The sequence below is a fragment of the Sceloporus occidentalis genome, unplaced genomic scaffold (genome assembly GCF_023333645.1).
Source record: "Sceloporus occidentalis isolate IW3139 unplaced genomic scaffold, rSceOcc1.0.p SCAF_4, whole genome shotgun sequence".
Lineage (NCBI taxonomy): Eukaryota > Metazoa > Chordata > Lepidosauria > Squamata > Phrynosomatidae > Sceloporus > Sceloporus occidentalis.
This window is the reverse complement of record NW_028316984.1, coordinates 182,643,205-182,670,578: the sequence shown is the minus strand read 5'-3', so window position 1 is coordinate 182,670,578 and position 27,374 is coordinate 182,643,205. Positions and strand designations below refer to the sequence as shown.

Here is a 27,374-nt window from a genome sequence, read left to right as displayed (position 1 = left end):
TATATAAACACCGTTTTATTTGAATAGGAACAAAAGAGGATCACTTAAAGCGAATCAGTTGGTAAATGAGAACGAAGAAAAAAAGGGATTCGGAACGCGGGATAAGACCAGGGTTATTTTGAATCGATTTAACTGATACCGGTGTATTTTAAAGCGTTGTAAATCGCAAGTGGGAACACCCCCCTCGATTCATTTAGAGCCTGTTTTTGTTCCCATTTATTTTAAATCGATTTATTTTAAAGCGGATTAACTTGCTCCCCGTTCCCATTTGTGTCCACAAGCTGTCAATCAAGCGCCTAGGCTTCAGACGTCACAAGTCTAGGGGTTTTTTATTTTTAGGGCAGCCAATGAAAATTGGCTGCATCCAAGGCTCTTCTGTTGTGTCTCCCCAGACTAGAAGGAGGCTTGGCAAATCGGATCAAGGAGGAGAAGGCAGCGGGCTTCATTATTGGGGAGAGAATCTTTGGGGAAGAGAGAAGATAAGGCTCGATTCCCCCCCCCCCCCAGATCCCTGGGCGTCCAGGCTCTCCATTCCCCAAAATCGCTTTGCTTCCCCCATTGCTCCTTGGGCTGTTTGGAGGGTGATCAAGCAGGGATGTCCTGCAAAGCCCATCCCATAGTTCCTCTGGAAGGAGCCTCCTTTCCCAAAATTGCTTTGCCTCCCCCATTGCTCCCAAAGCAAGGCAAATGCAAAACCCTGATTTATTCTGACACTAGTTTCAAAGTGGTTCTTTTGAAAATAATCAATTCTGCAGCGTGTTCAACAAGTGGGAACGATGGATCTGAATCACATCATTCTGGAGAGGAGTGACTAATGGCAATGGGATGTTTACCATCCCTACTCAGTTTTTGGTACATCCACCATCCCCCCCCCCCACTCCAGTGCTGCCTTTGTGCTTGTGGTGCGACCGATGGGTGCTTTTTTGTAAAAAAAAAAAAAAAGTTTATTTATTTATTTGTTTATCTTTTCATTTCCTCATTTTTCTTTGCATATATGTCCATTTCCTTATCCTTAAAATTTCCTTTAAAAATTAAGTTCATAGGAAATTTGATTTATTGATGTTGCAGCTAGTTGCAAAACCAATGAATTGAATTTTCTATGAATTTTTTTTTAAAGACCCCTGCCATGCACCAATTGGGTAATCCAGGCATGGCAGGACTCTGGATGGGACCTAGGGGTCCCCCCTGCCATGCTTGGATCGGGTGATCCAGGGATGGCAGGGGCCTTTTTAAAAAAAATAAATTCATTGAAAATTTGATTCAGTGGTTTACAATCTGTAAGCCAATTGCCCCCAACAAGCTAGGTACTCATTTTGCCGACCTACAAAAGGATGGAAGGCTAAATCAGCTTTGGAGCTCTGGGATCAAACTCACAGTATCAACATTTATCCACTGTGCCACCAGGATGTATTTAGATACCATATTGATACTAAGATACTATTAACTTTAGTTTTTTGTGGGGTTTTCGGGCTATGTGGCTATGTTCTAGAAGAGTTTCTTCCTGATGTTTTGCCAGCAACTGTGGCTGGCATCTTTCTCTGAAGATGCTAACCACAGATGCTGGAGAAATGTCAGGAAGAAACTCTTCTTGAACATAGCCACATAGCCAGAAAACCCCACAAAAAAACTATGGATGCCAGCCATGAAAGCCCTCGACTCTACTATTAACTTTGTTTTATAAAGCTATTAAAAGTAATTTAAACTATAAAAGGGAAATGGTGTTTAAACATATCCTGGAAGGACCTGTTACAAACATTTTACACAATCAATACTTCATTTCCTTTTTACAGCTATACATGGGGCGTTGCTTTAATCTGCAAACTACACCATCTAATGGCCTCAGTGTTCCTGCATCCAAAATTTTAAAGCTCTGTGGTGGGACCAGCTGGAATTCAAACCTCTGCACGAATTTGGCCATCACCACTTTAGCCTCCATCTGTCATAAAAACAATAATGAAATTGTTATTTGGTTCTAGTCATTTTGACACAAATGTCAAAATGGAAACAGGATACCAACATTAGATAAAATTTCCTTTTCCCCACTCTCACTTAATGTTTTGTTCTCCCCTATAATAAGAGATAAAAACATCCAAACTTTCTGAAAACAGTTTAAGCATGAATCTTTGTTTCTTCTTTAAGTAGTCTCAACCTCTCGGACTGGATTTAGTCCAAGCCTTAAGTGGAGAACGTCTGGTCATGCAGTAATAATTTCTCCATCTCTACTCCTGATTGCAGTTCCTCCACACCTCAGCCCTGCATATGATTTTTTGGTTACTGTAGAATTGGTATTCTCTTCTACTCTCCACAATTACCCAAAGCTCCCCCTTGACTCATCATCGTGCTGCAATAGTCCCCACTCCAAGTCTATTCCATTGCATATGCTGAGCAGAGGAGACTGGAGAAGATACCATCAGCTGAGACCCCAGCAGGTATCAGCAGATGTCACCATTTGCATCTGGCTATGGGAACATAACCAGACATTTCTCTAATCTCCTCTGATTTCCTTCCTCTCTCGAACAGCAATGGAATAGCCATCCATGCTATGGGGAAAATCACAGCACACATCTTGGTGGTGTGTGACAGAGGAGTTGTAGTGGAGTCCTGCTGCAGAACTCTTACATTATGCTCGATCTTGTCAGATCTCAGCCTGTTGTCCTACCAGTAACTTTGTCCATCCTTCATTATTCACTGCTGTTTGTGATAGCAAACATGACTTTAATGTTGGCCCATAGCAACTAGAAGATACAGAAGGACTAGTAATGTAAAAGGTCTAGTAAAACAGCACCTCTTGATGTTAAGGGGACATGAACAACCTCCAGGGAAAACATGGCAATCAGCTTTGCTTACCTGTGCAAATGTCTGCCCAATACAGGAACGAGGTCCCAGGGAAAATGGAAAATAGGAATAGTGTGGCCTTTAAAAATTCAAGATAGAAAGCAATCACTTAGATGGTTTTGGTCAAAATCCAATCTACATATTCCTAAAACTGATATAATGTATGTCCTGAATAGGTTTGTCATCAGCTCCCCTTTCTAGTACACCAAATTAATCTATGAAGATTAAAAAGTGACAATGCTTATTTCTGTGTTGGGAAGAGCTTCATGTGCAAATTTCTCCAGATGAAGATGCAATTGAAGACACAGGGAAGGGATAGGTACTTTTTCTTTCTACTCACTAAATATAACTAAATTGGGACTTGCCAAATGTTGGCATTTATTGGCAATTCTTAAGATACAAGAAACTGTGAGGAAATGTCAGAAAGCCAAACATTTAATACGATATATTAAAGACAAACAGGCACTTTCAATAAATATCCAAAATTCAATAATTTACAAGCCTCATAATATAGCACAATAATTTCTGATATAGCAAGTATCAGAAGTTCTAATACTGGACAAGAATTTCTGATATTTTTCGTTGAGCCTTTTAACATTCTAAAAACTAGCAGTACATTTCAACACTCATAATATTCACCAGAAAATGTTTTTTGTTGTTGTGATATACTTTCAAGTTAACTCTGACTTAAGGTGACCTTATCATAGGATTTGCTTTGCAAGATTTATTTCTAGGAGGGATGCCTTCCTCTTGGGCTGAGAGAATCCGATTTGCCCAAGGTTACTGAATAGCTGAGTAGGGATTTGAATGCTGGTCTTCCAGAATCTGAGTCCCAGCAAGCAAACCACTATACAGATAATGTTAAAAGAATCATAGGCGCGGTACAGAGCGCCAAAAAGAGGCACCGGGGAGGCGCCTCTCCTTGCTCCACAGCAGCGCCACAGCAACCAAATTGCGCAATGCTGCACAGCAAGAAAGGAGGGAGGGTTTTGCCGCCGCAAACCACCAGAGATGGTGCGATGGCGTCACAGCTGCGCAGTGCTGTTTGGACGCTTTGCTGCTGCAATGTCATAGCTGTGCACGCCATGTGGATGGTGCTGCGCAGCTGCGCAGTCCTCATCACGTGCTAGGGTTGTGGGGCGTGTCCTAGCACGTCACCATGACGCCGCAAAGGGCCGGTCTGTACCAGGCCATAGTTTTTCCAGTACATATTGCAACACATTTACCTTGGCTGGTCTTTCCTAAATCGCTCAGGATCAAAGATTAGTGGGTCCCGAAAATACCTTTCCATTCGTCCCATGACATATGTGCAGAACTGCCAAGAAGAAAGAGAATGTTATGCTTTCATGAGTTAAATAAGTAAAATAAATAAAAAAGGTCATGGCAGTAGCTAACATTGTTTTAATTAAAGCTTAATATCTTCCCCCTAGCATTCTTATATCAATCCTTGCTGCTTGAATCACAAATAAATATTTAAATAAATCTGAATTAGAATTATTTAAATAAAAAATAAATATAAAATAATTTACTAAGTATTGAAGAGAAATACTCGCTTCATAGCATTCAAAGGAATGTCCTTCTTTCAGAAGGCATTCTGTATTCCAGAGGATCATACTCTTTTTGTGCATTAGCCAAATTCCAAAAGGATTAAACAAGGCATAAGAGTTCCATTTCACCTAAGGCATGTGAGTTAATATCAATATAAGCAAAACTTCCTTTACCATTAGCATTTTTCCTATCTCTTACTTGCCTTTTTTGCTAAGTTATTTAAGGGGACATGCATAAGATGAAAAAGTTATAACACTAAAAACAAGCCATGAATCACTCATTTTAAAATCTAACATCATAAAACAATAAAACCACATGTTTTATCAATCAACTCAGAGTTGTATGCTAGCACTGGATGACTACCTCTTCAGGATCCTTGTAAATCTATCCAGGGAGATTGTTCAGGAAAATAAGAAAGAGAAGAACTATCACCAAATATGTCCTCTCCCAGATAGCCATTTTCTTCACCTGAGCCTCACTACATGGAAAAACTTCAGGATGGGCCTCTTTAGAAGGGGGTGGTCATTAGTAATTCCATTCCCATTTCACAAAGGGCTTTAAGGTTAAACGCAGAACTTTGAATGTGGTCCTGAAATGAACTGGCAATTAGTTTGTAATTTGTTATTTTAATACTGGTGAGATATCAAGTACATCCCATTTCACTGGAGGCTTGGCAGTAAATGCCAAGATGTGTCAGATAACCATTGACAGTTGTCCATTCAACAGACTCACAATCAGTGTGGTGTCTGCTGGAATTTTGATTCCATTAATTATGTTTTCCTTTCCTGTCCAACGAAGAGTGGCTACTGCTGGTGGGTACAACCGCAAACTTTCTTTGAGAACCTGCAACAGTGAAAATGGATTTAAAACACAGTAAGCAAGAAAACCATTTCTTTCTTAGCTATCATGATTTTGCAGATGGGTTGATTTGCATCTGGAGCACCTTAGCTAAAGCTCCAGTCCAGTCCAGTCACTAAATTACCAGGTTTTTTGTTGTTTTGTGCCTTCTAGTCATTTCTGACTTATTCTGAACCTATGATGAACCTGTCACGGGATATCTTGACAATATTTGTTCCTCTGAGGATAAGAATGTGACTTGCCCATGGTCACTCAGCAGGTTTTCATGACTGAATGGAGATTTGAACCCTGATCTCTCTGAATCTTCATCCAACACTCAAACAATTACACCATCAAGTATTCAGTGTAGCACTGGGTTACCTGTGACCTCATTTTTCAAGTATACCTGTGATAAGTATTTGAGGTTCGCAAGATCTTTATAGGAAATGTTCCCCTTCACACCAATTATGTCATCCACTTCAGCCTGCAGTCTACAAAGGAGAGAGAGAAGAAACTTTAGTCAAGTACCTAGTGATCATTTAATGCTATAAGGAAGATTTTTATATTTGAGAAGACCAAGGATTTAACATTCATACTAAAAGGTCTTGTGGTTCTCCTGTCAATGGAGTGAGGTGCAAGAAAGAGGAATGTCTATGTACCTGCCCATTCTCTGTACTTGGTGATCATATGCTAATATTGTGCTCAATACATGTAGGTCAAAACAGATTTTACATCTATTTGCTTGCGGAAATAACCTTTTCCTGATTAAAGCTCATATTGCCAGCTGTACAAAAAATAAACACCTTTCTTATTGCACAAAACATGCAGCTACACAGGTGGATAATGGCTGGTGAAGAGGTAGTGTTGCATGATTCAAAAAGAATGGTGCAAAAGTAAAGCTGTTCTTATTCCATTTTGCACCATTCTTTTTTTAATTGCATGACATATTGTGCCTCAGAGAAAGGTTAGCTGCTAAGCAAATGAATCTCTTATAGTGATATAACAAAACACAAATATAACAAAGTTATATTTCTTATGCAAGCTATAGTAAAATATATTCACAGGATATCAACCAGATCTACTTCAAACTTGTAATAGATTTTTTTGCCATGGAAAAACTGTCAGCCTCTGTGTTCTGGTTGAGCCTTTATATAAGGTTGCCATCAGACATACGCATGGTTTTAACAGATTTTAAAGCCACATGTCCTCTGCTTTGACAGGGTTTAAAGCCATCTTTTCAATATTTAGTAGACACAATGGAGAGATATATTCCAGTTCCTTAGGATATAAATGTGTTGGCATAATTAAGTTATATCCATGCAGCTGTCTCAACTACATGGTTCATATTTTCTAGAGGAACCATTTGCAAGTTCAACTTCTGTGGAAAAAGTTTGCTTGCTCCAGAGTTGTTGTTTGGAATCACTTCTCAGTTCTGTTTGCTCCTTATTTTTTAAATAAAAGAACCATGTATCTTATCTGTTAGTTTCTTGATAACAAGCCCATTTGAGCCTAGTTGAGAGAAGGGGGTAGGCCTTCCCTTACAATGTAAAACCACTGACTTGGAAAATCAGTTTAATTCTGCAAAATCTCTCTTGCCAACATCAGACTAAACATGATTTTGATTGTTGCACAATATTGAGATGTTATTGTTAGAAACTACTATATCAAACGTTTCATGCAACTGTTTTCATTGGCAGCTGCTCCTTTGTTAGAATTAAAATAACTACCTGGAGGCAAATGTGGTTTACTTACTTTGCAAGTATCTCTGGGTGCCGTGCCAACTCCATTATGGTAAAAGATAACTGATTTGCAGATGTTTCATGACCTGCGAGATAGAGAATCTAATCAGGTATGGCAGAGAGAAGGAAATAAAACTTAAAAACATGTTTCACTGTTTTATTGAAGAAAGAAGTTCATTTCAAAAATCTGGCCTGAATTCAATTGCTAGTTGCTAGAGCTGTTTTGTTATGGGACTATGCAAAGACTCTGACTTATGGTGACTCTATACCGGGGACTTCTTGGCCAGAGGAAGTTTACCATTGCCTCTCCTCTCAGGCTTAGAGAGTGTGACTTGCCCAAAGTGACCCGCTGTCTGAGCAAGGATTTGAACCCTGGGCTCCTGAAGTGCTGTCTTAACACTCAAAGCACTACACCATGCTGGCTAAATGGAAATAGCAATTCAATCTAGGATTTACAGTCTCAGTGCAAAGTTTGGAAAAGTATGGTCTTAGGGCTACATGCCATCCCCCAAGTCTGGTTTTGGGGCCGTTCACCCCTCTAGGTTTCCTGGACTGCATTTTTTTCTGGAAAAAACAAGTGGTGAATATCCTATCCTAGAAGCCTCCACCTTTTAACTAGATTACATGTTGAAGGTGGTGTATTGTTTAGTATTTAAAAATTGTACATTTGGAAGTGTGTCCAACCCACCGAGAGTCCCAGAGACAGAAAACCAGTCCCCAGCCTGGTCCCATGGACCACCACCAATCCAGCAGCTGAAACTTGTTGACTCTGATAAGACAAGTCCACATTTGGAAAGGTACGTTTAGGACATTTATTGACTAGTCTCAGCCCAAAAACTTGCCAGTATTTTTGAAGAGTAAACTACCCACAAACCTGCAAAGAAGAAGTTGACAAAATTGTCCAGCATATTTTCATCATCATAGTCCCCTTCCTGTGCTGTAAAGACAGGAAAACAATGAGCAACATTAAGAATATGTGAAGAGGGCCAAGGGCCTCACCGGCCCTCTATTTTGTTCCCACAATGGCAAACAAAAGAAGCCCACAGGTAGTTATGATGTAAAACCAGTAGCACCCATTTGCTCATGTTCTCCTGTAGTTGGCATCAAGTGGCATTCTTGTTTTTGTTTTTTTCCTTGGAGCTCAAATTGTTTTTTGATATTCTATGCCTATTCTAATACTGAGGGTGAAATATAGCCATTCTAACAATTTTATTTCTCATCCTTCCTAGGGACTCTGTGATTTCAACACATGTGACCTACAGTGTTTTATCTTCACAACCCTAACAGCCAAAAACTTGCCTTTTCTGTTAAAAAGAAGAACTGATGTTTTGACAGTGCTAAATTCTACAGCAAACAGTAATTACTATTTATATTACCATAGATAGGCAGAAGACTGACACATAACTCTTTCAAAAACTTATCCTGCCTTTCTAGCTCAGGATATATGACAGAATCATAGAAGTTAGAAGGCATTAAGCGGATCATTTACTCTAATCTTATTCATTTCAGTATCTAAAGCATCATAGGCCAATGTCTTCATCCACCTTTTCTAGTATGAGTCTTGTCTCATGAGCGTTTTGGTTTCAGCATCTTGTGTTTTTTTCCCCTTGGAGCTCAAATTGTCTCTGGAAACTTTACACCTATTCAGTTCTTATGCTACCCTTCTTCCCTATGAACATTTGGAAATTAGAAATACAGTCCATCCTCGCCTTATGCGGGGGATCCGTTCCGGATCCCTCCGCGTAAGGCGAATTCCGCCTATGCTCAAGCCCCATTGGAAACAATGGGGCTTGTGCGTGGCGCAGGCGCGCACAGGGCACAACGGGCGCAGGCGCGCGTGGGGCGCAACAGGCACAGGCGCAACGGGCGCGCACACCCATTCAATTGAATGGGACGCGCCGCCCCTTCTGCCCCGCGCGTGCACCGCGGCTTGAGTGCGTATGCTCAAGGCCATGTATGGCGCGCCCGCGTATGGCGCGGGCGCACTGTAAAAGTGATTTCCACAACCACCCAAACTGAAGTTAATTTTCAAAAACCGTCAGTTCCTATGTGTTTATTTGAAAGTAAGTCAATAAGGCTTACTCACCAGGGTGTTCACAGCTGTAGTCTAAGTCCCAAAGAAATAATGTGACATAAGGCCATTGTAAGTAAAGAACCAAGGCCTACAAACAATTTTGTGTTACTAAGTAAGATGAACATAAAGTGTGACATCCAAATGCTTATGTTTTCTTCCCTACCTGCATTCTTCAGTATCTGAGTGAGAATGTCCAAAGGGACATAATCTTCATTCTGGATGGACTTTTTTCTCTGCTCAATACACTCCTTCCCGGTACGACGCAGCAACCTCACGCTTTCCTGGATCTCCTTCACCACTTTTCTATTCCATGGCATATACTAAACAGATAATAGATGTTGTCAGCTCCGGAGAGCATGGTCAGGGCTGGTCTGACAACTAGGCATAATGAGACTGAACATTTTCTCACCAGCCATATAAGACACAATTTTATTCTCTGAATGCCTGCTTAGGGGTAAGCCTCTGTGTAACACCGTCCCACCCTACAAACCACAGCTCTATTGCAGGGACAATGAAGGTCTGATCTGCACTGCAGAAATAATGCAGTTCGACACTGCTTTAACTGCCATGGCTCAATGCTATGGAATTCTGGGATTTGCAGTTTTGTGAGAGATTTCTGTCAGAGTGTTCTGGTGCCACAACAAACTACAGATCCCAGGATTTCATAAGATGGAGCCATGGCAGTTAAAGCGGTGTCAAGCTGAATTAATTCTGCAGTCCATATTAGACCAAAGTTCCAGACTGCAAAGTACAGTTCAATTACCAAGAGTTTTGTTCTCAAGTTTTAAATAGTTTCTTATCACCAATCACCAACTGATCAGAAATAACAGCTAAAGAAGCTGCTGGCTGGAAAACCATGAACAACCTGCTGGCTGCAGATTCAAAATCTCTGGTATAAAGGCAAGCAGGCACAACAGGAAGGAGAAGTCTACAACCATCTCACTGTGTGCCTGGGCAACAATTAGTGTAGAAAGAGGACCAGAATGTATAGCTTTACAAGTTAAGGTTAAGAACTTGCCAACCCCTCTCCACAATACTTGATCCCTCTCCATGATCCCTTTCCACAATACTTGAATCAGTAAATGCAATACCACATCTGGTGATGCCACAATCTAGCAGAAAGCAGGCCCTCAGTTCCCTCTCTGGATGAGCTGCCACCGTGACAGTGACAGACAGGAGGCCTCTGTTGCGATTAAGTGTTCTTGGATTAATCACAATTGTTAGGCCTGATAGCTCTATCGTATTAGAAAAGAAAGACAAAACAGAGTGGAAAAGAAGCAGCTTTCTCTGTACCTCTCTGTATGATGTCGTAGCACTTCCATTCTCTTCCTGAGAGAGACATTGGCCTGGGTCAGACCGACCGAAAAGGGCGGCCTGCCAGCGGCCTACTTTCCTCCAGAGGGAAGCCACAGCCGCCAAATCATGAGGCTTCCCTCCGAAGGAAAAAGAACCCAAGAAAATCGGGTTCTTTTTCTGCCCCAGGGCGGACGTAACAAGTATGCCAATGGCGCTCTCATTATGTAAGCGATGCGTGATGACATGCGGATGTCGTGCGTCACTTATGTCACAATGGTGGCGGGGCACCACCACTGTAACACCGCTGTGGTGTATTAGGCTTAGGGGCCATGCAGTTGCCACATGGTCCCTAATCCTAAAATCGGTACCAGCATGGCACAAAAGGGCGGTATGTATCGCGCCATTATTAAAAACATGCCTTTTGTTGCACTGGGAAAATCTGTTTGACAAAAGCCATGCTTTTACGACTGTCTCCCTCTGGAAGGAGAATGGAAGTGCTCCAAGGGCATGCAAAGAGGCACAGAGAAAACCAGTACTGCCCTGCTGTTTTGTCTTTCTTTTCTAATGTGATATGGCTTTGATTGATTTATTGGAACATTGGTAAAGCAACACTTATGTAAGTTCCATTGATTCAGTGGGCCTACTCTAGCTGGAACTAACAATTAGATTTAGACTCTCAGTTTAAGAATCTTGGAACTTACAAATACTTCTGACTAGGGTTGTTAAACGGAAAACTGAAGAGAGCCTCTTATATATTTAATAGTTATACAGATGAAGAAATTTCAGGAGATGATGCTTATTCAACCAGGTGTCATGTCCAGCAGGAAACCATGTTCAGAGCTAGAAGGTATTGCATAACGATTCATAAAATACCAGTAAATGAGTTAATGACTAAGATCCCTTTCACACCAGAGATATTATTTTTAGGAATGACTGATAATGATACTGAAAAAGAGTATGGTAAACTTGTATTTTACATGCTAACAACTACAATAATAATATATAGAAAAAAATAGATATACCAACAGTTGAGGACTGGTTAATTATACTATATGAAATGGCTGTGTTTGATAAATTGACTTGTTGGATGAAAGGAATACCAGAAGAAAACATTGAAAAGGATGGGCATATATTATTTAAATATTTGGAGAAATGTTGGGTGGCACTATGGTTAAGGCTTTCAAAGATTAGAGAACTAAAAAGAACAAGGGTAGACCTGTGTGTGTGTGTTGCAACAGAAAAAAACAGACATACATACAAATAATGTTAGACGAGACCAAAAAAAAAAAGGGGGGGGGGAGAAGAAAAAGAAAATGAATGTATAAAGATTTACTACATCAATTATCAAAGTTAAAATAGGACTATTTACTTAATAAAAGAAATGAACAACAAATATTTCAAATGACATTAGACAACATTAATAGATTTAAGAAATGATTAGCTAGGAAGGAAGTCAATTTTTTGTATTTTGTTGTTTTTTAAAATAAGAAACATTGTCAAATGTAACTTAGTTATATATGGTATGGGTGGATGTTATGTTCGAGATGGATATAAGCTACGTGTATAGTGCTAATGTAATTGTAAAGATTTTTGTTGATATTAATTAAAAAATCTAATAAAAATAAAGAAAGAAAGGAATAGAAGCCATCACCTAGTTCTAAGATTTTGCAGATTGCTGTCTGAATAAGTTGACCAGCAATATGTTCTGCTTTGGATAGTAAGGGAAAGAGTTTGCTATAGAAAAACATTCTCTCACCTCAAAGAAAGGCACACGTAAATTTGCCAGGCCTATTGTGATCATGTTCACAGCATGTGGAAAAGGTGTCTTGTCATCATGCAGAGTCTTCAATTCTAGGCCAAAACCCACCTGATAATATTAAGCAAAGTGAGAAGATTTGCCAAATATGTTAGTGACACTGGAGAAGTATATGTGTGTGAAAAAGATGAAGAAATAAAAATAAATGGTCAGAGGGATTTGAGCTCTGCATACACTTAGGTCAACCAGTTCTTTCTCATTCCAAAGTAATAGATCCCTGATCAAGAACAGTGGGATTCATGTGGATGGACTCAGAAAATAATTTTCTGGGGTTTTTGTTACTTTGCAAAATGTTCCTTTCCTTCACAAGATATCCAGTGAAATCTCCCACATCATATCCATTTTGATGATAAGAAATATTGAGGAAAACCTCAGATACAACTGTGGACGTGGTTTTATTATTGTATTTTGGAGGCTTAACTGAAATGATCTTGAGAGTTCCCTTCTAACATTGCTACAAGGCACAAGCAAGAGATGTGAGTTTGGAAATTTTGGGACTGATGGAAAGGTAGGGGAAGTGGCACCTGTCTTGCTGACTGTAGGGAATCTTGTTTGTAGGCTAGACAAAAGAGTCCATACTCCCACCTTCCTATGAACCTCCAAAGACCTAGAACATCATTTGTCCCATGATTAGAATAGGAATGCTCAACTACTCTCATTAGGGCTTAAGTTTCTTCTAACCTTGGTTGAATGTGACTTAGGCTGGTTTTGCAACTTTGTAAATACACACAACCCTCCACATTTGTGGGGGTTAGGGCCGTAAGATCCCTGTGCATGTAGAAAAACCACAAATAACTCCCCCCACCATGGAAGCCAGTTAAAGGGAGGGGTGAGTAGAGGAAGAGGACCAGGCGTACACACTCCTCTTTTTTCCCCACCCTCAAGTCCCTTTAACTGACTCCTCTCCCCTTTCCTGGGTGGATCGATGCATGCCTTCTCCAGACTCCCATCTGCCCGGGAAAGAGGCTTGGAGGGGAGAATCCCCGTGCACCGATCCACCCAAGAAAGGGGAAAGATGGAACTATCCCCCCTCAAGCCTCTTTCCTGGGAGGATAAGAGCCTGAAGAAGGCAGACGCCAACCCAGCTGGGAAAGGAGAAGGGATGAATCCATCCCCTCCTTTTTCCCGGGTGGATTGGTGCCTAGGAAAGGCAGTGATCTGACTGGGAAAGGGGCGATATAGGCTTCATGGCTTCTCTTCCTGGGGATTTTCCCCTGAGGGGAAAAGCTCAGGAGGGAGGAGGAGGAGGAGTGCGCACACACCCAGCCTTGACATCGCGAATATTAAAAACCATGGGTGTCAAAGCCGCGAATGTGAAGGGCCAAGTGTACTACATAATGTCTTCATTTATAAGGTACTCTCTTGCTAATGTAAGATTGCTTGTTTAAAATAGAAGTTTTCCTTTAAAGAGCTCCTCTCATCTATGCTCTCTTCACATAACTTTGCTCCATATGTGTGTGTAGAGATTTTCATTTCCCACAGTAGGGGGAGACAAAGTCTTTGCAGAGGCAGAGGTGGAGGAAAGTGTGAGTTAAACCTTTCAGTAACTTCTTACTCAGTTACTGATTCACATGGGATAAATTAGTGGGTGGTGGCAGCTAAAAAGAATTCAGGCCTCCCCACTCCTACTCAAGAGCAGGAGATGGGACCAGGATCCATTACAGGGACATGCTTTGTTAGGCCTTTTTCTTGAAGGCTTCTGCAACATTCTGTCTCCCATTTGTTTCCCAGGGGCACTTACTGCTCTTCTGTCATCCAGAAGAAATTCATCTGGTCACTACCTTTGCAATAATGTCCAGGGTCAGTCGTCTCAGCAGGCTCATCACATCCACTTTGCTTTCTCCATCTGCTTTTTTCTCCAGCTCCTTCATTAGCTCTTCTGCTTGGTCATTAAAGGTTTCAATCAAACCCACCAAGTAGCTGAAGAATTTTTTTTTTTAAAAAAAATAAGTTATTAAGGAAGGAGCGTTATGTTTAGAACAGATGCATAAAAGTTTTGGGGATTTTTTTAAAAATCATTTTATCTAGTGTAAGTAAAATTCACACATATTCCAATATGCATGCCTGCAAACATAACTCTCAAATACAAACATACCTTGCACACAAATTTAGAAAAAATAACATACAGTTTATAACATATAATGCATTATAGATGAAAACATACAGGTCTAGTGAAGGCAATAAGGCAAAGGATGCCTTGTTGGCCTCCCCTTTGATCCATTCAGTAATGAAACAGGCAATGGGAAGCAGATCTGCTTCTGGACCAGCTGATCATAGAAATGGGCACAAGGGGCATCCAGGAAAAACTTGGCTAACCCAGTAAGATGGCAATCTGGGTTCATTTTGAGTGGCCATACAGATGCTTCTTCTCAAATGACATTCCAGTTCCTACCTTGATGACAGACCTAAATTCGTGCATCCACCAGCTTTCCTCACAGCCCTCTCCTCACTCCTGGAATTTGGGCTGTGTTGAACTGTTGAACAACCACAACAGATATTTATAAAAATATCTTCTGTGGTGAGCCAGTGAAACCCAGCACAAGCTGAAAAAGAGTAAAGATGGGTGCCCAGCTTTACAGTCACTTGACACATAAGCATCACACTTTCTAACTTCCAGTGCCACTTTTGACTCACCCTGATATTTGCTTCCCTTCCTACAGAACCATAGCCATTCTATGAGACTTCAGCCAACACCCTGCAGCTTGACAACTCTATTTACTTGCAACAGAGCTGTAAAAATACTATAGCCCCAAATGGAAAATATCCAGCAAATAATTAGGAATGCAAAAGGAACATCTCTCCCACCTGGATTTGAGTTGGCCATGTTTAGGGGAGTTCATCGACTCTTTATCCCCAAAGGGCCTCTGCTGTAGAGAATAGGGGGAATTAAATATGCTTCTTTCCTGTATTGCTGTCTCTCGCTTTTTTTTTTTTTCATTTTCAACTGTGAGCGAATTCTCTGTGGCATAATGTTACATAGCTTTATGTGTCTGCCACCACATTTCCACACCTCCTCTACCATAAGACATTCAGGGACTGTTGGCTCAACAATGTTCCGTTGTCCTTGGGAGGCAGTTACAATGCCATCTGATCTCAAATCTGGCTGTTTGTTTGGGTAAAAAAATCCTTTAGCGACTTCCTGCTATCTTGTGTGAGGGCATCCTGAAGCATAACTGGATTCCAGTTGACATATTTACAAGAGACTAAAGTTCAACATATACCCTGAAGGCGACAGATCCTATCTGATCTCAGTAGCGAAGCAGGGACAAACCCAGTCAATACTTGAAAAGGAAATTGTTGCTGTAGGCTATATTCAGAGGACGGCATTAGCAAACCGCCACTGAGTACTCCTTACCTAATATAACTATATGAAATTCATTGGCTCATCATAAATCAATAGGAAACTTGAAAACATATATATTACAGTATTATACTTGGACAGGAATTTACTTCTGGGTAAACCAATTTATGTTAGGCTGTAAATCTAGCAGTGCAGTTTATAGGTATTGTTGTCCTTATGTGCCTTCATGTTTTTTTCTGACTTTTGGTGACTCTAAAGCAGTGGTCCCAAACTGTGCTCTTTAAAGGATTTTGACTTCAGCTCCCAAAATCCCAGACTATTGGCCAACATGGGTGCTGAAGTCATAAATCTCTTAAAGGGCAGAGTTTCGGGACTACTGCTCTAAAGCAAACCTATCACAGAGTTTTCTTAGCAAAATTGGTTCAGCGGTTGTTTACTATTGCCTTCCTTTAAGGCTGAGAGATGGTGACTTGCTCAGGGTCATCCAGAAGGCTTCTATGGCTGAGTGGGGATTCGAACCTGGGTCTTCAGTCATAGGCGTTTATCAGATGGGGTCTTTGCAGCTCAGATCTGGGGCATCTGCGGATCGGGTCATTCGCATTCTCGTGATAATGAGAATGTATTTTCATACCTGGTAGCTTTAAATGTGAGCCCCTTCTGTGGGACTTCCAAACTGAATCCTTACTGGCTCCTCATTTTGGCGCGTTTTGGCGAGTGCGCTAAATAAGTGGATTGACGCAATTCGCATTGGGGCTCTGTTCGATCTCACTGCGAATTGGTCTGGTGTGGAATCCCAATTTGCTTGTGCTCCTGACCACCATCGCAAGACCCCCCGGGTTGCAAATCTCCCATGATGCCCTGCTGCAATTTGCCCCATTTTCTTCCGGTGGCTCTTTTCGCTTTCAGGGCAACCGGGGCTCCATTGGAGCTCTCTCTGTCCTTCCTTCCTCTTCCCCGCAGCAACTTCGGCAAGGCAGCCTGGCCAGCAGGGCTTTCTCCCTCCCTGCCTCTCTCTCTCTCTCTCTCTCTCTCTCTCTCTCTCTCTCTCTCTCACACACACACACACACACACAGATCCCTGGCAGCCAAATTCAAAGGGATCCTCCGTGTCAGAGCCCCCATCCATTTCATGCACATCTACATCCTTCCTTCTGTCAATCTCCTCATCTATCTTATATATGCACACACACACACCGACACACACATATATACACACACACATACACACACACTCTCACATACACACACACACACATTCACATATATGTATGTGTATACACACACACACACACACACACACACACATATACACCAGAGCTCTCTGGCAGAGAAGGCTCAATGTCTCTGCACACTGCAGTTCCCAGAATTCCATAGCATTGAGCCAGGACAGTTAAACTGGAGTTAAACTGGATTATCTCCCCAGTGTGGATGCAACCTAAGAGAAGGCAACTGAATGACAGAAGGATGGATGTGGATATATATAGATATAGATATAGCTCTTTAAGGGCTTTTGGACTTCAGCTCCCAGAATCCCAGGCTATTGGCCAACATGGATGAGGCTTCTGGGAGCTGAAGTCCAGGATCTTTTAAAGGGCACAGTTTGGGGACCACTGGGATAGATGTTGATGTGGATGAATTGGATCTGGGCTCTGACATGGAGGACCCCTTGAATTTGGCTGCCAGGGATGGGAAACTAGAAGGGAGGAAGAAAAAAGGGGGAGCTGTCATTCTGGAGAGGCTAGCATTCGCATGAAAGTGGAGACAGGCTCCCTTCTTAGCCCCGGAAGTGCAAAGGTTCAGGATGCCTTCAGGGCCCCACTGAGCATGTGCAAGGGTCCCAATTCGAATCGTTGAATCCCCCATGGTATGCACTGGTGTGGAAATAAAATTTACACTCCCTCCACTTTGCCTGAATCCGCATTACGTGACTTCCTTCGATTCGATTCCCCGTCAGTTCGGAAGGGCAGCAGAACAGCAACTAGGTATGAAAATACATTCTCGTTATCACGTGAATGCGAATCGCCCGATCCTCAGAAGCCCCGGATCTGAGCTGCAAAGACCCCATCTGATAAACGCCAACACGCAAACCACTACACCACACTGGCTCCACAAGTATTGCCAACCCTAAAGATCTATTTTTGCCTTATTATTATTATTATTATTAACCTTTATTTATGAAGTGCTGTAAATTTACACAGCACTGTACATACAATCACCTCTTTTTGAAAGCTGGATCCATAATTTTCCTCTGCTTGTGCCAATGGTTATAGTCAAGAGTAGCAGTCAAGCCATTCCCTAAAAACCTGCAAAAAGAAAGGAGAAAATTTGATTATTTCAGGCACAGTTCAGCTGTCATATTCTGACCAATATCAGATCATGGTCTGAAGGATCAGAAATAGATCAGAGGCTCATGCAGGCCTTGCTTTTCTCTTCCCATTCCTTCCTCATGCTCAGATTCTTATCTCAGTTTCATGGTCTCCTCTACATAATTTGAATGTTCTTTCTCAGTTTGGCATACTCATTGCACAGAAGTCCCTAAAGGTCTGTCTTGCTAAATCTTTTGTTCCCAAACAGTATTGTCACTAGGGTTGGCATCACCCAGTGTGGTAACTCATGGTATCAACCCTCCCACTGACTTCCTCCCATCTCACACCATATTAGTAATGGTTTTGTACTGGTGTTACCCATACATTGTACAGTGGGCCTTCCACATTTGCTGGGATTAGTGATGCAGGACCCCCATGAAAGTGGGGGGAAACACAAGTAAACAACACTTTTTTAAACCTGAGAAAACACCTCTCTAGGTCCTCCAGTGTGACTCTTTGGTTAACCTCTGGCAGAGTTGCACTGGAGGATCTAGAGATTTCTAGACAGAAGGCATTAATCAAATCCGCGAATAATCAAATCTGCAAAAGTCAAAGCCGCAAATGTGGCGGGCTGACTGAATATCACTGAATGTAATGGCAATAGTTGTGACATAAACAATTAGCAAAATTAAAATTATACCTTTAAATTACATTTTTTTTAAAAAAAAATAAATCTACTTCTTTGGCAAGATTGTGTGAGCTGGTTATTTCATCAAGCTTTCATACTAGATCAAGTACAATGATAGCCTCTCAGGTTTTAGCAAACAGAGGAGAGTGGGTTGCTTCCTTGTTTCCTGATATTTATTGTTTATTTTATTTATATCCTGTCTTTCTCCCATTATAGGATGCAAGATTAAAAAAACAAAATTCAGCTAAAATCAACCAGTTATAAAGTTGTAGCAAAATTAAAAAGAAAGGTTTTAAGTGTTTTAGCTGTTTCAGTCATTTTTAAAAACAATAATGATGTTTAATTCCTTTTTAATGTTTGTACATTAATGTTTTAGTTGGATCTTTTTAAAATTATTATAAACCTCCTTGGGTCCCATTTGGGAGAAAGGTGGGATATAAGTGCAATTTGTGTTTCTCAAATCCCTTCTTAAAACTGGCAGCCTTGGTTGATTATTGGTTTGTTTTGTGTGACGTACCTTTATGTGAACCTACCTTACTCCACACATTTCGTAAAGTCCACTATATATCATCGGGTCCTTTGGGTATTCTGGTGACATCAGGTACTCCTATAATTAGAGCCTCTGTTCATTTCATACTCATATACTGTTAATATCATCACAAACATAATCACATAGATTTTGTTGTTGTTGTTGCAGAATAGCATATAAATTTTAGATGGCATTTAACACCAGCAAAATTGGCTAAAATATATAAAAACACAAACAATAAGTGCTGGAAATGTGATAAAGCTATTGGTTCATATTTTCATTGTTGGTGGACTTGCGGGAAAGCTAAAGAATTTTGGAAAATCATTGTCAATGAAATAAATGAGATTCTGGAAATTGATATAAAAATAACCCCTGAAGCAATGTTATTAGGTATGTTTGAAGATAAACTGGATAAGAAACATAGGAAAATCTTAATGTATATGATTTCTATCGCCAGGATCTTATATGCAAAGAAATGGAGATTGAGTGAGCTACCTAATTTAGAAGACTGGTCTGTGTATCTATATAAAATGATGCACATTGTGAAGGTAAAAGACTGAATAGGAGTGAAGGAAAAGAAGACTTTGAGGAGGTTGTTAGAAGATGTGTGAAGGAGGAAAAGGATTAAGTAAGCGAAGAAGGTTAGAGTAGATATGAATGAAGAGGGAGAGATATGGGCCAGGAGGAGTGTGTGGTTAGTTAAACGAGTGAGGTAAGAAAGAAAATAGGAATTGGAAATTGTAATGAAGAGGGCTAGAGGTGGAAGGATATAGAGAGATGGATGTAGAATCTTTAGTAAGGGTAACTCCAAATAAGTGTTGATATGCTATGGCCCGTTACAAATGGGCCTTTAAGTACGGACTCAGTCCGTACTAGGGTTAGGAAGGGGCGGTGCTTCCACACACCCCTAACTCTAGTACGGACTGAATCCGTACAAAATGGCGGTGCCCCTTCCACATGGGGGCCACCATGACGATGTCACGACCGCACCGCCTCTATACGGGGCGGCACGGACGTGACATCGTCACTCCGCGCGAGGGCGCTTAATGCGCCCTTTGCGCGGAGCAGGAAGGAGCTCCGTTTCGGAGCGCCTTCCTGGTTTGCGTCGCTGGTTTGCGTCACTGGGCGCAGCCTTCAGATGGCTGCGCCCAGCAACACATGGGAGAAAGGGGCCAAGCGGCCCCTTTCTCCTCTTCCCCGCTGCCGCTGGCCACTGAGGTCCCGATACACTGGGGAAAGGCACGCCTACAGGCCGCCCCAAAGGGGCGGTCTGTAACGCGCCAAAGTAACTTCTCAATGTGTTGATATGTTTGTATGATGGTGTATATGATTGTATTTGTTTGTCATTTCTTTAAAATTCAATAAACTTTTTCAAAAAAAAATTGTAAGGTGACATGAAGAAAAATGCTTGAAGGCCAGAGTGGAAGGCTTTTATCTGGAGCAAGACTGATGGGGTGGTTTGATGCCATAGTTTTTCCTAACCATGGCTCCCAAAAAGAAAAATCTGGAATGTCTTTTCACTTAAACTTTCATTATCTTTACATGACAGAATCTAGTGGAGTGGAGGGAGAGGGAATGCAGAGTTCTATAATACAGAATCTAGAATCTGGTTAAAGAATTAACAGAACACAGAATCACAGAAAGCTTGAATCATTTAGAGGAAGGCAATAGAAAACCACCCTTGAAGCTGCATCCACATGGCAGAGATAATCTGGTTTGACACCACTTTAACTGTCATGGCTCAGTGCTATGGAATTCTGGGAATGATAGTTTGTTACAGCAAACTGCCACTCCCAGAATTCCATAGCATTGAACCATGACAGTTAAGTAGTGTCAGACTGGATTATTTCTGCTGTGTGGATGCAGCCCGAGGGTTCCTAGGAAAATACTATTCTTGGGGCTGTCATGAGCCAACAAGTGTCTTTAGGAGAAATATACATATACATTCACACACACACACACACACACAAACAGTGTATTCAGGACACAAATGGGCTAGAGTTTTGGCCCTCAAAATGAATAGGGAGACGATCTAATTTAGAGAAAGGTATTTAACAAAATCTGAACAACAAAAATGGCAGAATTTTTGATAATGATGGTGGTGGCCAAGCAGCAGTTTTCTGGATGTTGCAGAGGAACACAATCACATGGGCTGTATCCTCTCACACCAGCTCCAGAGGCAGGAATCCTGGGATCTTTCTTTCACTATGACCACTGTCTACTTTTTGTCCATTCTTAAGTTTTTCCAGTAAGTCTTCAGGATCTCTCCCTTCAAGCTCTGTTCTATTTTATGTATCTCTGTTTTGTAACTCTTATGCTTTCTTCATAGTTCTCTCTTTTTTTGTCTGTTTGTTTATTCTCTTTCCCAAACTTAAAAAAAAACCCAGCCTTCCTTCATATCTGTCTATGTTATCTTGGTGTCTGTTCTTGTCTTGGCAAAAGTTGTTGCATTATACAGCTTATCTCCCCAAATATTTACTTGGTACTAGGTTCCTGTGCAACAGGTGACATTTGTGCTGCAGATCGATCATATATATAATCGTTATGGCCCACTGTGGCGTAGTGGTTTGAGCACTGGACTATCACTGGAGACCAGCATTCACATCCTGGCTCAGTCATGGAAACCCACAGAGTGACTCTGGGCAAGTCACACTCTCTCAGCCTCAGAAGATGCCAATGGCAACCCCCCTCGGAAGAAACCTATCATGAAAACCCCATGATAGGCTCACCTTAGAGTTGCCATAAGTTGGAAATGACTTGGAGGCACACAACAACAACAACAACAACAACAACAACCATGATGGCTGTTTCTCATGTAGAAATACAGAATGCACACATTGGCTTTGAAATAATTATGTCAGACTCATTTATTCCAATTCTAGAATTCACTACTATGTAAGGAATCATATAATACTCATTCAAATAATGTAATTTCAAAAACAGGGCATTACCACTTTGTTTGAGGGCACATGCAACTTTCTTCCTTCTTTTTTTTAGGGTGGTAAGACCCATATCAGAGTATCTCTCCTGTCCAAACATACCTATTTATTCCAATAGTTTGAAGCACAAGGTGGTTGTGCATTGAGTTCATTGGGCATCTCCCCATCATGACACAACCAATTCCAGGAATAGTTCTGAACAAAATTAACAAGTCAGAAGACAAATATCCATGGTGTGCTTTCATTTGATAAGAGATAAGACAAAGACAGAAGACTAATAAAAATACAGAAGACACATATTCATGGCATGCTTTCATTTGAAAAAATAGTGGACAACATGTTTGAAACATGAGTCAGCATTTGATGTGCACATATGGACATCTATAATTTCAGTTGCAAAACTTCCTGATTAGTTATCTCTCTATGCACATCTGACTACTGCCTTGGAAGGATAGCATTTCATAAACATACCTTTACTCCTTCAGGACTCAGAACTAATAATACAACTTTATGAAAGACATTGAAACGTACAATTGGTCCATATTCTTCACCCCTATCAAGACAATAAAAGAACATTTTTTAGCATTTTATGTTGTTATTTTATTAAAATCAGTACTCTGTGCAGCAAAGAATTCCTGGTAAAGCATTTCATAAACTGTGCAGTCACGAGATCATAGGATTTAGAGTTGGAATGGGTATTGGAAGTCATCCAGTTCAAACCATAGCTCAGAGAATAATGTTGCAACAATAGTCAGTAGGGTCAAAGAGACAAATTTTGGCCCTGTTTTAAATTATCGACCCAGCATGGTGTAGTGGTTTCATATTTGGACTATGATTCTGGCAACCAAGGTTCAATTCCCAACACAGCCATGACCTTGTGCAGTCATATGCTTTCAGCTTCAGGGGAAGGAAGTGACAAACCTCCTTTGAACAAACCTTACCAAGAAACTACCATTCTCGAATCTTACCCCATGATGGGTTCATCTAAGGGTTGTCATAAGTCAGAAATGACTTGAAGGCACACAACAACAAAACCAACAAATTTAATTACAGTGGATTAACTATAAGTTGAATTCCCTTTGGATTTAACACATAGAATCCATAAAAGCTGGTCATCTGGCTACTATTTGAGGAACTCTGTAACCCTATATAAGTTGTTGGACTGCAGCTCCCAGCAGACCTAGCTAACCTGGCTAATGATGAAGAAAGCTGCAGACAACTCCCATTGACTCCAAAAAAGAGATTCCACCATGATGTGAGGCAGTTTACTTCACTGTCAGATGGCACTCTACTGGACACAAATGAATGGATGGGAATTGCAAGAATGCATTCACCTCCTCTTTCCTGCTTGCCTCCCAGCAAGCCTCTGATCAAATTATTATTTTGTTGTTGTTGAGGCAAACAAGAATTGAGTGGCAATTCATCTTTGACACAAAAACATAATACCCTGCGCACCTCTGTCCTCCTACCCACTGTGAGATTTCATGAAACAAGAAGTGCAAAATTTCTACTTCTTGTTTGGTTGGATGGGTCCTTAGGTAAAATTGGGCTTTGGACCCACAGAGCTTGTCCACTTCGGCTCTAAAAATCTCTCCTAAATTGGCATTCAATAGAACACACTGATCAAAATTCTGTTGTTAGTCCTGACATGAGGACAGTGAGATTTAGCTACATGTTGTCTCACCTTTCAACAATGGATTCCAATGAATTCAACTCCACTTAAGACTAACTAAAAGGGTACCAACCAGTGTCAGAGGATAATAATTCAATGCAATTTTACACCCTAACTTCCTTTTACTAGGAAATTCAAGATAATTAAAATAGATACATATCATTTTGGTCCATAATGTACACTGCCTTGCAAAAGTATACACCTGGAACTACAAGCTGGAACTGGAATTGTTTTGTGGATTTGATATCTACAAGATATTCATTTCTGTGAAGGTGAAAAATATTTTCATTGTGGTCCGATATTTAAAAACAAACTAGCATTTCTTGGTTTCAAAAAATAGTTTGCACTCTCACAATGTTGAGTATAACTGCTTTATCACACTAGGGGACAATAGGGATTTAAACGAGAGTTAAACTAGAGAAAACCAGGAAATGCCTGATGTTTATCACCCAACATTTCCTGGTTTTCTCTAGTTTAACTCTCGTTTTAATCCTGTTTGCCCCTTAGTGTGAGTGTTGCCACATTTCCAAAATAGCAATAGATGACAGTTGAAATTCATTGTATGCAGGGCTGACAATCAGGAAGGATCTATTAACAAGTTTCAGTGTTCTACCTAAATGTGTTCTACCAAATGAAAATACTGATTTCAGCAAACCTAGCTATGTATTTTTCTTTAAAATTGTTGTCCAGATTCATGAATTACACGATACATGAATTTGTATAAAAGAAAAGGGTTTCCAACGATCAAATAGGAGCAGCTTTTATGATAATGTATACCTGCCGCCACTATTAGGGATAAGCTTTTTGGCCCTCAAATAAAGAGATCACTTAAAATAAGGGATAGCCCTAGCTGAGTAACTTATGTACCTCAACTGATAACCACATCAATTGAATCCATTTCAATTCCATGTTGTTACTCCCAAAAAACGATAGAGAAATCAAAGTATATTTATCAGTATTTCTCTATGGCACTGTGTCACTTCAGATAAGATCACAACTAAATGGCATTTTCATCAAAAGTTTACAGTTGGACATTTCTCTTCTATTGCCATTAAATTAAACAATAATTGAAGTTCAGAGCCTCTCATTTGTAGCCATTTTAATAATGAAAAATAACTTACCACCGCACAAAGAGATCATAATAATGGTTCTCCTTTTTAAATGCTTTCAAAATGGTTGGCAAGTGACCTAGGAAAAAGCTACAATATTCAAAAACACAAATGAATTTTATGAAACCCTTTAGTTGACATACTATTTAAATGCCAATGCAGGGAAGGTCCAATGGTAGGGCCAGCCTTGACATCAACTTGCCAATGAACAGTAAAAGATCATTTGTTTAATTTAAAATTCTGACTTAGAACAGGAACGGGAACCAATTGACCCATCAGAAGTTGTTGGATACAACTCCTAGCATTCCTCACCATTAGCTATGATGCTGAGATGTATGGTCCAACAATATCTGAAAGTCCACATGATTTCCATCCCTGGCTAGAACCTAAGATAAGTTGCATACCCATAGTGACCTGTGAGGAACCAGTGGAGTTTATCAGACAAGGGAAATTGGAAATATAATCCAATGGCAATCTGAACGCAATCATGGGGTTTAACGTTATTGTGTGATAGACTACCACACGCAATTTCGGGCAATGGGAAGTCAGTCTGAAAGCAATCATGGGGTTTCACATTATTGTGTGATAGACTACCACACACAATTTTGGGCAATGGCAAGCTATTTTCAGACAATGGGAAGTCAGTTTGAATGCAATTCGAATTCACGTAAATTTGCTGAACTAGCGAATTCACATGAATGCGTTCTGGCCCCACTTTCTTTTCATTCGAAATTAAGAGAAATTCCTCCCGTGTGATAAACTCCAGTGTGGCATAGTGGTTTGAATGTTGAACTGCAACTCTGGAAACCAGGATTCAAATCCCAGCTCGGCCATTAAAACCCACTGAGTGACCTTGTGCAAAGCACACTCTCTCAGACTCAGAGGGTGGCAAAGGCAACCCACCCCAAGCAAATAAAACCTCATTATGACCTTAGGGTTGGCATAAGTCAGAGACTATTTGAAGGCACACAGCAACAACAACAGTGCATGTTTGAGACTGAGAAAAAATGTCTAGCTTAAACTTTGGCAGACTCCAGTCCACTTGCACCTAACAAAGTAAAACAAAGTCTGGGGGTATATCCACACCACAGAATTAAAGTAGTTTGACACCACTTCAAGTGCCATGAATCCATCCTACAAAATCCTAGGATTTATAGTCTGGCAAGGGATCCAGCCTGATCTATCCTGGTGCCTCACCAAATTACAAATCCCAGGATTTTACAGGATAGGGTCATGACAGTTAAAGTGGTGTCAAACTGCTTTAATTCTGCAATATGGATACACCTGAGTTAGTCTCAAAGGTGTTACTGGATTCCTTTACACACAAAAGTATTTACAACAGAGATAGCAATTAATAGGAGTACAGTGTGCCTGAGAAAATCCATTTTCCCTCCAACTACTGCAGGGATGTTGTTGCTGTTGTGTGCTTTCAGATCATTATGATTGCCCCTAAGGTGAACTAGAGGGCCAGTTTGGCATAGCCATTTGACTGTTGGACTATGACTCTAGAGACCAGAGTTTGATTTTTGGCTCAGTCACACGCTCTCAGCTTCAGAGGATGGTGATGGCAAACCTCCTCTGAAGAAACGTGCCAAGAAAACCCCATGACAGGCTTGATTTAGGGTCACCATAAGTCAAGAAACGCCTTGAAGGCACACATCACACAAGACGAACCTATCAAGCCAGGTAAGAGGAGCATTGATACGAGTGCCTATCTCTCCTGTCTTGGTCCTGGGGTACATATTGTGTTGTTGTTTTTGTTGCGTGCTTTCAATTTGATTCCACTCTAAGGTGGACCTATCACAGGGTTTTCCTGGCACATTTCTTCAGAGGGGGTTTGCCACTGCCATCCTGAGGCTGAGAGAGGGTGACTTGCCCCAGTTCACCCTGAGGGTTTCCATAGCCGAGCCAGGATTTGAACCCTGGTCTTCAGAATCCTAGACCAACGCTCAACCTACTAAACCACACCACAACTAAAATCAAAGGGAAGAGAGATCCCAAATGGGAAATAGGATGGTAGTCTGGAAGAGGTTGCTATCCTCCTTGCTGCCCCCTAAAGCCTGAGGACTTTGATCCTCCCAGCCCTGGCTCCAATCCACCATAACCCCTTACTTACCTGTCTCTTAGGGCTCCAGGGATGTGGTCATATTTCATGTGCATGGATTTAATGTAGAAGCAATAAAAGACAAAACCCGCAAGGAGCACAACGATCAAGAGGCGTAGCAAGGCCCAGAGCACCACAGATGCTTCCATGGCCACTAGCCAAGAGCTCCACTTGGCAACCCAAGTACCAAAGCCTCCTCTTTTGGCCAAGTGACAGTGGACTTTGCTCCTTTCCCTGGAGTAGTATCAGCCCCAGAAGTGCCAAGGCTGATAACACCATTTCTGCTTGGGCGGGTCACATCTTTGGCAGCTGGGAGGTGCCACCAGGGGAGGGACCTTGACATAAAATTTCATTTTTTCCTCTGCAAAAGAGATCCCGCATGATATGCATGAAACAGAAACAAACAGGGGTTGGGGGAGTTGTGTGTTGTGTTGTCATTTCCTTCGAGTGATTTCCTAAATCACAGGGTTTTCTTGGCAAGTTTCTGCAGAGGGGGTTTGCCATTGCCATCCTCTGAGGCTGAAAGAATGTGACTTGCTCAAGGTCACCTAGTGGGACTCCATATCTGAGAGGGAATTCGA

At 41.1% G+C, this 27,374-nt stretch overlaps 1 protein-coding gene across 1 annotated transcript; it reads right to left on the bottom strand.

Moving 5' to 3' along the window:
• Nucleotides 1–1,564: 1,564 nt before the first annotated feature.
• Nucleotides 1,565–27,015, bottom strand: LOC149315111 (cholesterol 24-hydroxylase-like). The gene is made up of 14 exons (XM_089523611.1): nt 26,806–27,015; nt 22,380–22,461; nt 18,974–19,047; nt 17,663–17,749; nt 13,927–14,065; nt 12,086–12,196; nt 9,197–9,353; nt 7,834–7,896; nt 6,973–7,045; nt 5,627–5,711; nt 5,116–5,226; nt 4,062–4,150; nt 2,848–2,914; nt 1,565–1,936 (listed from the first exon to the last, which is right to left on the bottom strand). The coding sequence occupies exons 1-14, from the start codon at nt 26,940–26,942 to the stop codon at nt 1,766–1,768; spliced, it is 1,446 nt and encodes a 481-aa protein (XP_089379737.1). The 5' UTR covers nt 26,943–27,015; the 3' UTR covers nt 1,565–1,765.
• Nucleotides 27,016–27,374: the final 359 nt, after the last annotated feature.